We start from the raw sequence: 11,483 nt of genomic DNA, 5'->3' as shown, positions 1-11,483 counted from the left end.
GCAGGCCATGATATAATCACTTTTGAGAAAATATGAAACATTTGTTGGTCCCAGCTTATTCAGTGACCACAGTTGTCAGATGTGGTGGCGGGACACCACCACCTGCTCCCTCCATGTGGCTGCCATCTTGGCCACCATTTGGGTCAACCATTCTCCCTCCCTAATCATTCTCTTTATTACGGTTGCTTGTTCACGCGACTCGGCTACAGCATTCCAGCTGTTAGCCACACACCAACAACAACCACAAAACAGTCCCTAGTTCACTTCTCTGCAGGGGAGGAGTGATGCGCTGATTAAAATCAGGTGCACCAACCTCCCCTGGAGCCTCGCCACGGACCACGCCACGCCACATCAGCGCCATTTGAAGCGCCTTGAGGCGACATTTGTTGTGATTTGGCGCTATATAAATAAAATTGAATTGAATTGAATTGAAATCAGCCTTAATAAACAGCTCGCTTCATCCCGACCGCCGTAACCTGCATTTGGGCCCTCAGGCTCAGCTCCATGTGATCTGCTGCCACAGATTATCACACAAAGATGCTGTTTTTAGGCTTTTGGGATTTTAAATTTTAACTTTTTATAAACTGGACCGTGTAACACTTTAGCCTCCACATGAGGCCAGTTAACTCAGTTGCTATGCTTTCAAACGCAGTGAGAAAATTTTCACCACTTGACTCACAATAGACTGGAACTAAGTGAATTCTGTGTCAGTCTTTGTTTCTCTGGTTCCCCTCTGAACGTGAACTCCCTCCCATGTTCCTCTTTCTACAACTGAATGTCCACAAAAATGCAGCTTTGCATCTGTTGTGACGCTTACAGAAGGTTCATCAGACACACTGAAGCAAATCTGTCAGCCACTCCATCCAGCAAGAGTAACAGGATACCTTGATGCACCTAATTAAGGTAACCCACACCTGCTAACTGCAGGTGACCGACCACAGCGGTCCCTCGCTTATCGCGGGAGTTCCTAACATAACCCACAACAGGTGAAATCCACAAAGTAACCAACTTTATTTTTTACAATTATTTTAGATGTTTTAAGGCTGTCAAACCTCCACTACACACTTTATACTCTTTCTCACACAGGCACAAACATTTTCACACTTTTCTCTCTTGTTTAAACTCTCAAAGTTCAAACCTTCATAAGAAAGAAGTCCAGTACTGATACTTACATATTTTCTAAAGCATGCAGAGTTCAAGGTGACTTGAAAGACAAACACATCAGTGACTGGAGCCTGGAACCGCCAACAGGGAAACCATCCCTGTCCACGATTACTCCAAATCTAAAAAGTACAAAAATATAACGGTAACTTAAATCCTCAGGTGGACACGATCTAGCTCACCTGTCATAAGTTTAGTCAGCCTGTAAAACATCTGCTTACATCTTGTTGAATTGTAAAGTCGTGTAAATTCACAAAGAGCAGTGCATTTTGAGTTTTAGGGTTCCTCCACCTGCTGAATCCCACTTCCTGTTTAGGTGTGGACGCAAAGCCGCCCACTACAACGTAGGCAACAGGAAATAGAGCCGTTTGTTTTTCTTAAACTCTCTTTTCTCTGCTCATGTTCTCTATAACTGATCAAGCTGAGCACGTTGATTAGTATTAACACCAGAATTTACTCTGAAATAAAGTTTGCATTCCCATGTACTCATAAGATTTTATTATATTAATATAGTACAAGGTTCAGTTAGCTTTGCACAAAATCAGCTGGTACAAACGTCCTTCAAAGAGCTTTTTATCTTCTTACTGTGAATTTCAGAGCCTGCACATTTGCACTTACTTGGGCAAAAAAGTTGAATCAGTTTGCACAAGAATATTTGTTATTTTTTAAAGTAGAAGTATCTATAATATCTATCTAAACATAAATATAATAAATATACTTAATTATTGGATATAATACATAAATATAAGACAAATATAATTCCTTTGGTTTTCTCCAGGGTGAGATCCACACATGTGGAAGGAGATTTAGGTGATTAGGGAGAGGGAGGAGTCAGTGTGCTTCAGTGCTCATCCTTAAGAAGGCTGCACAGACCTGTGTCTGTTTGCAACCATGGGGTGCAGGCAGCTTGTTGCGTTTAGCTTCGTGCTTGCATGGGTCCGGCTTAGTGACGCTCGATTCCACAGTCTGAATGTGCCAACGCACTTGGGGATCAAGGCACAGAGGCCTGCTGAAGCCGATGCTCCAGGAGAACCTGACAGAGTGCACTCCAGTCAGTCTGCTCAGCAAGCTGCAACGCTCAACCAGCAAGCACTTGAACCCCTCTCCTGGAGATTCCCAGAAGATCCAGTGGATCGGGTGAACAAACCTTTCAAGTTTGAGCTGAAGCAGCCAGAGGCAACCTACCGCGTTGCTGTGAGGTGTGGTGAAAGTAAGATCTTTGTTGAAGTGAGTCGGGACTTGCTGGGTCTCGGCAAGCTGATAAAGCCAGAAGAAATCAGCCTCGGTGGTTGTTCAGCCACCGAGGCCGACGACTCGTCTCACGTGCTGGTTTTTGAATCTGAGCTGCACAGCTGTGGTAGCGAGCTTGTGGTATGAACCTTTTTAGTCTGTTAATTCATCTACATCACCTTTTCACACAAGTGAAATTAATTTTTTTAATGCACTTTGTATTTTTTCATCAGTTGACAGAAAATGCCTTCATTTATGCCTTTGCGCTGGTCTACAACCCCGAAGTGTTTGGCAGAAGTGGCATCACGAGGAGCCAGAGTGCTGTCATTAGACTTGAATGCCACTACCAGAGGTGACTAATGCGGGACAGACTGTGAACATCACTTTAGTTTACTGTGGTCCTTATTAAAGGAAAAGTATTGCAATAAAACAGCCTTTAAATTAACACTGATTCTAACTCCGTCCTAACATATCGCCATGTAAAATCTGGAGTTGAAGCCTTTTTATTAAGTCTTCTGTGGTCACAATAAGTTTTTAGAGTTGAGGCCTGTCATTAGTTCTTTCAGTCCTTGTCCTGTCTTCCTCCCATCAACCTGAAACCAGGAAAGGGGAAAAAGGGAGTTTTTCTTCCCCACTGTCACCAAGTGCGTGTTTAGAGGGGGCCGTCTGAGTGTTGGTGTTTTCCCTGTATTACTGTAGGATCTTTACAGTGTGAAGCGCCCTGAGGCGACTGTTGTGATTTGGTACTATATAAATAAAATGGATGTGAATTATGTCCCATCTTTTAACAAGTGAAAATGAGTGAAAAATTCAGATGGATTTTCAAAATAAAATCACCCTGAACGAATGTTATTAAGGTGGAAACTTTTGTCCCAGGCACACTTTGAGCTGTAAAATTGGACATTTTAATGTGTGAGTGTGGGGCTCTGAGTTCGGGGTTCAACCTACAGTAGCCAGTCTTGGTACTGCAGTTTCAGCACTTCATATTTCCTCCTTTTTCCAGGCTGATTCTCTTGCTGATATATTAACCAACATAGCATGTTTAAGCTCACTGACCTGATCTAATAATTTTTAAACCTGTTTTAACCTGACTGTATTGCTGTGACCCCGTCGGTTTTACAGCAAAGGTGGGTCACCTGTGATGGGAGCTGTTGACAGCTATTGTCTAACAGGTTCTGCCATACGTCTCGCAAGTGTGGAAAGCTGACAGCAATTAGTCGAACATGTTTTTATCGAACCTTTCCATGCTTTAGTCACGCATCATAGAAATCCTGTAGCTTTTATACAGTCACGTTTCAGGTGTGTAGGCTTTTTGTTTGTTGGTGACGTATAACTTTGTCAGCAGATTCAAGGATGACAAAGCAACAGTCTTCTATTATTAGTGTACTTTTAAAGTATGATTGGTGTGATGCTAAAAACCGCTCTTAACTTTGACATTTCAGGCAACACGGTGCCAGCAGCGATCCCGAGCATCCTGCCTGGATGTCCAGTGAGGCTACCAGGCAAGCACAGACACAGCAGCATTTTTCTCTGAAACTTATGACTGGTGGGTCCCAGCAGTGCCATTGTATTAACACGACTGTGACTTTGCAAACCTCTAATGGTTAATTTTGCTTCAGATGACTGGAAGTCTGAGAGAACGTCCACCAGATATGCTTTGGTAGATGTCATTCACATGGAAGCAGCAGTCTTGGTACGAACTCAAACCCCCCTCAGGGTGCTGGTGGACCGCTGTGTCGCTACCACAAAGTCAGACTTCGCTTCAGGACGAAGAGAAGCTTTAATAAATGACGGGTAGGTTCTGGACGGGCAACAGTTTGATACAGGACACTTTATCAGTACGTCTCTTTTCTACACTTAGCTTGACCTGATCTGATCCACCTTAAATGTGGTGCGAGTGTCATTCGAGTGTCACACCAGCATGTCCCCACAGAGTGAGTCTGGCTGCTTCTGTGTGAGTGTTTCCTTGCCTACAGGTGTCTGGGGGGTCAGCACACCATTTCCAGGTTCATGCCTCGATCTCAGCCTGATAAACTCCGCTTACAGGTAGCGGTCCACAGCTTGGGTCTACAGGGGATGGTATGTAAGTGTGTGCTGATGATATATGCTCCCTGTTGTGTACTTTAAAATAAAGAGGCCTAATTTCATTTAAACAGATTTATATCTCTTGCCTACTGAAGGCCATCTCGGCCTCTGCCCCAGTTACCATCGAGAACAAGGCGTGCTCATTTTATGAGGGGTATGAGAACGTTTTTGAAGATCTTTCATTGATTCTTTCAAGAGGACTTTCATGACACTGACTCTCCCCACAGTATGTGGATGGCTGTAGAGGGAAAGAACGAGTTCTGCGCCTGTTGTGAGTCCACTTGTGGAATGAGAAAGATCCGAGCCCTGAGTGACAACGCCACAGGTAATGCATGTCAGCAGGAACGTGCACAATGCTTCATTTCTCACGCCTGACTGCAAAATGACTGTTTATGTGTGCTTTTTTTAAAGTGGAGCGATGGGAAGCTGAAGTGACTGTGGGCCCCATTGTTGTAGAGTGAAAGATGTTGTTTTTTACACATTTGTAACAAAAGAGAATAAACTTGTTTTAAAAAGAAACTTCATTTGAAGCTGTGACGTCTCTAAACGGACACTGAAGCTGGCATGTGCACATAACCAGCAGATGTTTCTTTAAAATGGTTTCGCAGAGACACTGAAGACATTTCTGGAAACTGTTCCAAAAAACGAGCAATGATCTCAGATGTCACTTTAAACAGTGACTAACCCTGAAGTCAGCAGTGCAGCTAACAAGAGTCACTGTTGATCCAGCCGCTCGTTTCTGGAGCTCGTGCACATGCTGGTCAAACAACATGTGCAAAAGAGGAAGTGATATCATATTTCATGCTTGTTGCAAAGAAACAATTACCGATGAATAAGGATGAGAAATTAGTGGCACTTATTCAACTTTCAAACATCAAATAAATTCATGCAGCACATTTAAAAGACTGATAAATGTGTAGTGAGGACACTGAACGAATGGATTCATGGTGCTTTTTAGACGACGGTCACAAAGTGCATTACAGGAAATGATTAAAACACAAGACAAATTTTGAAGACTTAAAATGTGCTTTTACAAAACAGCAATAATAAAGGCAGAGCTGTACAAGAATCAAAGCATAAAATACACAAATGTTACTGAAGTGTTTGAGTAAATCGATGCATCTTAGCTGGCTTTTAAAAATCCAAATAACTGGTAACCCTGAAGTGAACAGAGTTGCACAGGTTGCGTACTGTGGCCCCTGTCATTGCTGTAGATCCTAGTGATGTGGATCAGTGGCTTGATGTCTCGTTCACTTCTGGCAAATGACTTGATGTCATCCATGGAGCTGGCTGGTGACTGCACCTTACTGTATTTGGTATCAGTAGCCGGTTTTGTTATTGATCTTGTTAGGGAGGTTCAGGCGCATGCAGAACCGTTGAATTCCTGACAAAGGCTCTTAAGGTCCTGTCGTGTACAGTTCCAAGCATTCCAGATCCATGCGAGGCACAGTCACAGGCTTTCCTGCAGTCAGTACACAGGTTGGTCAGTCTGGTCTTACAGTCTCACACAGCTGCTCTAGTGTTTTGCCTCTCTGCTGTTTCAGCCAGTTCCTTTCTGTGCCGTGCACGTATGGATTGGATGGGTTGTTACCAACATCTGGTTAGAATTATCACCTTTAGAAAACTGGTGATGTGTCCAATACTCATTTTACTGTCTGTGCTAAAAATGCCATTTGGACTTTTTTGGTTTTGTAGTTCTATTACAGAAAAACAGTTTTGACAGTTTAAAATAAAGTCTTTGAGCTTATCTGTATCCCAGTGAAACAGGAAGTACACTGAGGTAGCATTTATGGATCAATGCACTGGGCAAGTTGCTGTTATCACTAACAAACACTGATGTAATGTCTGATGTAAATGTGCAGCCTTTGGTCACACGAAACTACACATCCAGAGGTAAAGAGCAATTGATTTATTGGAAGGTGACGAGATCATCAGGGTCTAAATCAAACAAACTGCAGCTGGTGTTATTTGTACAGTGTAGTCATGCTTTTTGTACACCTCCTGTTTTCTGAGTATGGGTCTGAATTTGGTCTGGAGTCAGTTTGAGAAGAGCAGGAACACAAAGAGAACGTAGCTGAGTGGTGCTCAAAGGCATTTTAAAAGTCTTGAGTTCATACCTAGAATGACCTTTCACCGTATCAATTCAATTCAATTCAATTTTATTTATATAGCGCCAAATCACAACAAAAGTCGCCTCAAGGCGCTTCATAGATACAGAGAAAAGCCCAACAATCATATGACCCCCTATGAGCAAGCACTTTGGCGACAGTGGGAAGGAAAAACTCCCTTTTAACAAGAAGAAACCTCCGGCAGAACCAGGCTCAGGGAGGGGCGGGGCCATCTGCTGCGACCGGTTGGGGTGAGAGAAGGAAGACAGGATAAAAGACATGCTGTGGAAGAGAGACAGAGATTAATAACAGATATGATTCAATGCAGAGAGGTCTGTTAACACATAGTGAGTGAGAAAGGTGACTGGAAAGGAAAAACTCAATGCATCATGGGAATACCCCGGCAGCCTACGTCTATTGCAGCATAACTAAGGGAGGATTCAGGGTCACCTGGTCCAGCCCTAACTATATGCTTTAGAAAAAAGGAAAGTTTTAAGCCTAATCTTGAAAGTAGAGATAGTGTCTGTCTCCTGAATCCAAACTGGAAGCTGGTTCCACAGAAGAGGGGCCTGAAAACTGAAGGCTCTGCCTCCCATTCTACTTTTAAATACTCTAGGAACAACAAGTAGGCCTGCAGAGCGGGAGCGAAGTGCTCTAATAGGGTGATATGGTACTACAAGGTCATTAAGATAAGATGGGGCATGATTATTTAAGACCTTGTATGTGAGGAGCAGGATTTTGAATTCTGGATTTAACAGGAAGCCAAAACAGGAGAAATATGCTCTCTCTTTCTAGTCCCTGTCAGTACTCTTGCTGCAGCATTTTGGATTAGCTGAAGGCTTTTCAGTGAGTTTTTTGGACATCCTGATAATAATGAATTGCAGTAGTCCAGCCTGGAAGTAATAAATGCATGAACTAGTTTTTCAGCATCACTCTGAGACAGGATATTTCTAATTTTAGAGATGTTGCGCAGATGGAAGAACGCAGTCTTACATATTTGTTTAATATGAGCGTTGAAGGACATGTCCTGGTCAAAAATGACTCCAAGGTTTCTCACAGTGTTACTGGAGGCCAAGGTAATGCCATCCAGAGTAAGAATCTGGTTAGATACCATATTTCTAAGCTTTTCAGCGCCGAGTACAATGACCTCAGTTTTATCTGAGTTAAGAAGCAGAAAGTTAGTGGCCATCCAGGTCTTTATGTCTTTAAGACATTCCTGCAGTTTAACTAATTGGTGTGTGTTATCTGGCTTCATGGACAGATAGAGCTGGGTGTCATCTGCATAGCAGTGAAAATGTATGCTATGTCTTCTAATGATGCTGCCTAGGGGAAGCATGTATAATGTAAACAGAATTGGTCCTAGCACTGAACCCTGTGGAACTCCATAATTAACCTCAGTGTGTGAAGAGGACTCTCCATTTACATGCACAAATTGGAGTCTATTAGATAGATATGATACAAACCACTGCAGTGCAAAGCTCTGGGGCATCCCACAAATCCAACCAAAGCTTGTCTGTGTACATTTTAATTAAAGATAAGATGGAAATCACCTTTACACAGTTTGTATGAATTTACAAACTCCGAGTCGGATCATTGGGTTTTTGTTCCTTTTCAAATGTGCCGTGTTTTCTTCTTCTTTCAGCTGGGAACATTGATTGGTGTGAAAGTTCACCATCGTTTACCATCTTACACGCTCCGAGGCCTGATGGTGCCTCTGTTAGTCATCTGTTCTCGGTGTTGTGATCTGTGATTTTGGGTTGTGGGGCAACAGTGTAACATTTGTGATTTCCTGCCGTAGGGAATTTCCATGATTCTAACAGCTGCTCTGATGTCAGACAGCATCGTTTACCTGGCAGGTACGTCCGCTACATACATGTTTTCTGTTCTTACTTATTTACATTGCATATGATATGGCCAGAAATGATTTGAAAAAATGATTTAGCTCCAGTTTCTGTGGAATTAATCATTTGGAGTATGACAAATTAGCATTACTATGCTATCGTTCATTGTTAACTGTGGGAAGAATACAGCTAGAGTCTTTATTGATCAGCAGGTAACACACTAAGCTTCCTTTATTGTATTGCATTAAATCAATGCCAAAATCATAGCCTGTGTCTGCGTAGTAGTAATGTGCCGTATAAAGATATTATAAGGATAATGCCTCTGTGAAATTAAAGGCTGTAATTGCATGTAGTTGAGACAATGCTATATATTCTGTGGGTTTCAAAGTGCTCATCGTCCATGCATAGGCTAAATTGATTCAAATTTTAAAGGCACACGCACATGCATCACCTACTCTGGTGTAGGCCGTACAGGGATTCAACCCAGGATTATAAATCAGGCTTGAGAATGAAGTGAAATAGTGGAAATGTGAGACATTGTGGATAAAGACTGTGTGACATGACTGACAGCTCTAGAAGAGCTACAGATCAAATGGTGTTTTAAGAGAGTCCTGTCACTGTTTCCAACTACCGCTTACCTTACAAGACTGATGAAACCAAACTTTTTTTCCCGTCTTAATGACAGTTTGAATGTTCACTTTTTTAGGTGGATGCAACCTTATGGCTGTTTTAATTAAGTTACGAAGTTTCTTAAGTGGTTGAATTGTACTCTGTGCTGCGTACTGTATGTAAGAGACTCGTACTTTTTTGTTATACCTTGCTAGTATTTGGTTGAAGCTTTATTTGCCTTCAGAACTGCCTTAATTCAAGGAGACAGTGCTCAGAGATTGTGTATCAGCACATCAGTGATGTAAATCTCCTGACTTTGACATTTGATGACCATATGGAGACCATTTGCATACAGTGAACTTATTTTTCAATCATTTGAACTTTGTTACATGATGCATTGTCCTGCTGGAAACATCCTCAGAGGATGGGTGCTCTGAGGTCATAAAGGGACGGACGTGGTCAGCAACGATGCTCAGACAGGCTGTGGTATTTGCTCACTTGATACTGAGGCGCACAACGTGTGCCAAGGGAGTATCCACCATTACACCACCAGCTGCCTGAATCATTCATACAAGGCACTGTGTATCCATGCTTTCATGTTAACATCAAATTGTGACCCTGCCGTCCAAATGTGGCAGCAGAAAGTGAGACTTTCAGACCAGCCAGCTGTCCAAGTTTGGCGAGCTTTGATTTGTAGCTGAGAGGAGGGGCACCACTGTAACCCATTAAGGTACCACAGTTCACCCTTTCTGAACTGAGGACCATGGCCTCGGACTTTGAGGTGCCAGTTCTTCTCCGGCCCACGTCTCTCAACCACAAACTGCTGTGGTGTCAGGTGGAGGTCGTTGCTCAGTGAAGTCAACAAAAACCTTTTATTGTCAAAAAGTAAAAACAAGATCTTGTAACTACATAACCAGACCTTTCACCCCTTCAGATTCTGTCCATAAAAACAGAACTGTAGACAAAGGTCAGCTGTAGCAGACAGTAAGTTGGTCTTTTTCTGGCATTACCATCAAGCACTGGCAATGGCTGTACTGGAGCTGGAGAGCACAAAGCAACAAGCCCAATACCCCATACTCCTCTAAATAAGACAACAAGCACTCAATTCCAGATGGGAGGAGCTTCCGTTCTTAAAGTAATGATGGACTGTGGTTTCTCTTTACTGAGCTGATTGGTTCTTGCCGTGTCAAATAGGGCTGTCAGCTGTGCAACAACCTGACTGCTGCACAACACAACTGATGGTCCCAACCCCATTAAGAAGAAAGAAACTCCACAAATGAGCCCAGACAAGGCACACCTGTGAAGTGAAAACCATCTCAGGTGACTACATCATGAAGCTTATTGAGAGAAGGCCAAAGGTCAAAGGCGGCTACAACTTCATTTTTTATCTACAGTTTAGAAAGTACAGGGTGGGCCATTTCTATGGATACACTGTAATAACATGGGAATGATTGGTGATATTAAAGTCCTGTTTGTGGCACATTAGTATATGTGAGGGGGCAAACTCCTCAAGATGGGCGGTGACCATGGTGGCCATTTAGAAGTCGGCCATCTTGGATACAGCTTTTGTTTTTTCAATAGGAAGAGGGCCATGTGACACATCAAACTTATTGGTAATGTCACAAGAACAACAATGGTGTGCTTGGTTTCAACGTAACTTTATTCTTTCATGAGTTATTTACAAGTTTCTCTTTGTTCACAGCCATTGACATGTCGAAGAGGTTAACACGTGAGGAGCGGATCGAAATTGTGTTGATATCTGGTGAACGCAGTAACCGGGTCATTGCAGCCGATTTCAATGCAAGACACCCTACGAGACCACCCATCTCCCATGCTACAGTTAGCAAACTGCTTGCTAAGTTTCGTGAAACTGGTTCAGTGTTGGATTTGCCAAAATGTGGACGCAAGAAAACTGTCACTAATGAAGAAACATCAGTGGCTGTTCTAGCTTCATTCAATTCAATTCAATTCAATACAATTCAATTTTATTTATATAGCGCCAAATCACAACAAAAGTCGCCTCAAGGCGCTTCATAGATACAGAGAAAAACCCAACAATCATATGACCCCCTATGAGCAGCACTTTGGTGACAGTGGGAAGGAAAAACTCCCTTTTAACAGGAAGAAACCTCCAGCAGAACCAGGCTCAGGGAGGGGCGGGGCCATCTGCTGCGATTGGTTGGGGTGAGAGAGGTTGGGGTGTTGCAATATCACATATTGCAACACAATAAAGGCTCAACACCATCTATGATTTGATTTAATACTTCTAAATCTAATTCTAAGTCTTTTTTGTGGGTAGTCTGACATTCAGCAGGAGCCCACAGCGTAGCACTCGCCGCATGTCACTGGAGAGTGGCATTAGTCGAACATCCCTTCGGCGGATATTAGCTACTCACAAATGGCACCCTTACAAACTCCAGCTACTGCAGCATCTCAATGAGGATGACCC

General features: G+C 42.8%; 1 protein-coding gene across 1 annotated transcript; it reads left to right on the top strand.

Moving 5' to 3' along the window:
* The first annotated feature begins 2,052 nt into the window (after positions 1-2,052).
* LOC102789031 (zona pellucida sperm-binding protein 3-like) lies at positions 2,053-4,937 on the top strand. The gene is made up of 8 exons (XM_087844998.1): positions 2,053-2,532; positions 2,625-2,743; positions 3,834-3,937; positions 4,011-4,185; positions 4,368-4,470; positions 4,548-4,630; positions 4,704-4,801; positions 4,888-4,937. The coding sequence occupies exons 1-8, from the start codon at positions 2,053-2,055 to the stop codon at positions 4,935-4,937; spliced, it is 1,212 nt and encodes a 403-aa protein (XP_087701124.1).
* The last annotated feature ends 6,546 nt before the right edge of the window (positions 4,938-11,483 follow it).

The sequence above is a fragment of the Neolamprologus brichardi genome, chromosome 1 (assembly GCF_056152115.1).
Source record: "Neolamprologus brichardi isolate AB-2024 chromosome 1, ASM5615211v1, whole genome shotgun sequence".
Classification (NCBI taxonomy): Eukaryota; Metazoa; Chordata; class Actinopteri; order Cichliformes; family Cichlidae; genus Neolamprologus; species Neolamprologus brichardi.
The sequence above is the reverse complement of the archived record's forward strand: the minus strand, read 5'-3'. Positions and strand labels throughout refer to the sequence as shown.

What these genes read in the sequence shown, in the direction of transcription:
- LOC102789031 (XM_087844998.1), top strand. Translation starts at nt 2,053, where the DNA reads ATGGGGTGCAGGCAGCTTGTTGCGTTTAGCTTCGTGCTTGCATGGGTC. An exon ending in GAAGCTTTAATAAATGACGG is followed by an intron (nt 4,186 to 4,367) that starts GTAGGTTCTGGA and finishes CCTTGCCTACAG; the next exon opens with GTGTCTGGGGGGTCAGCACA. An exon ending in GCGTGCTCATTTTATGAGGG is followed by an intron (nt 4,631 to 4,703) that starts GTATGAGAACGT and finishes CTCTCCCCACAG; the next exon opens with TATGTGGATGGCTGTAGAGG.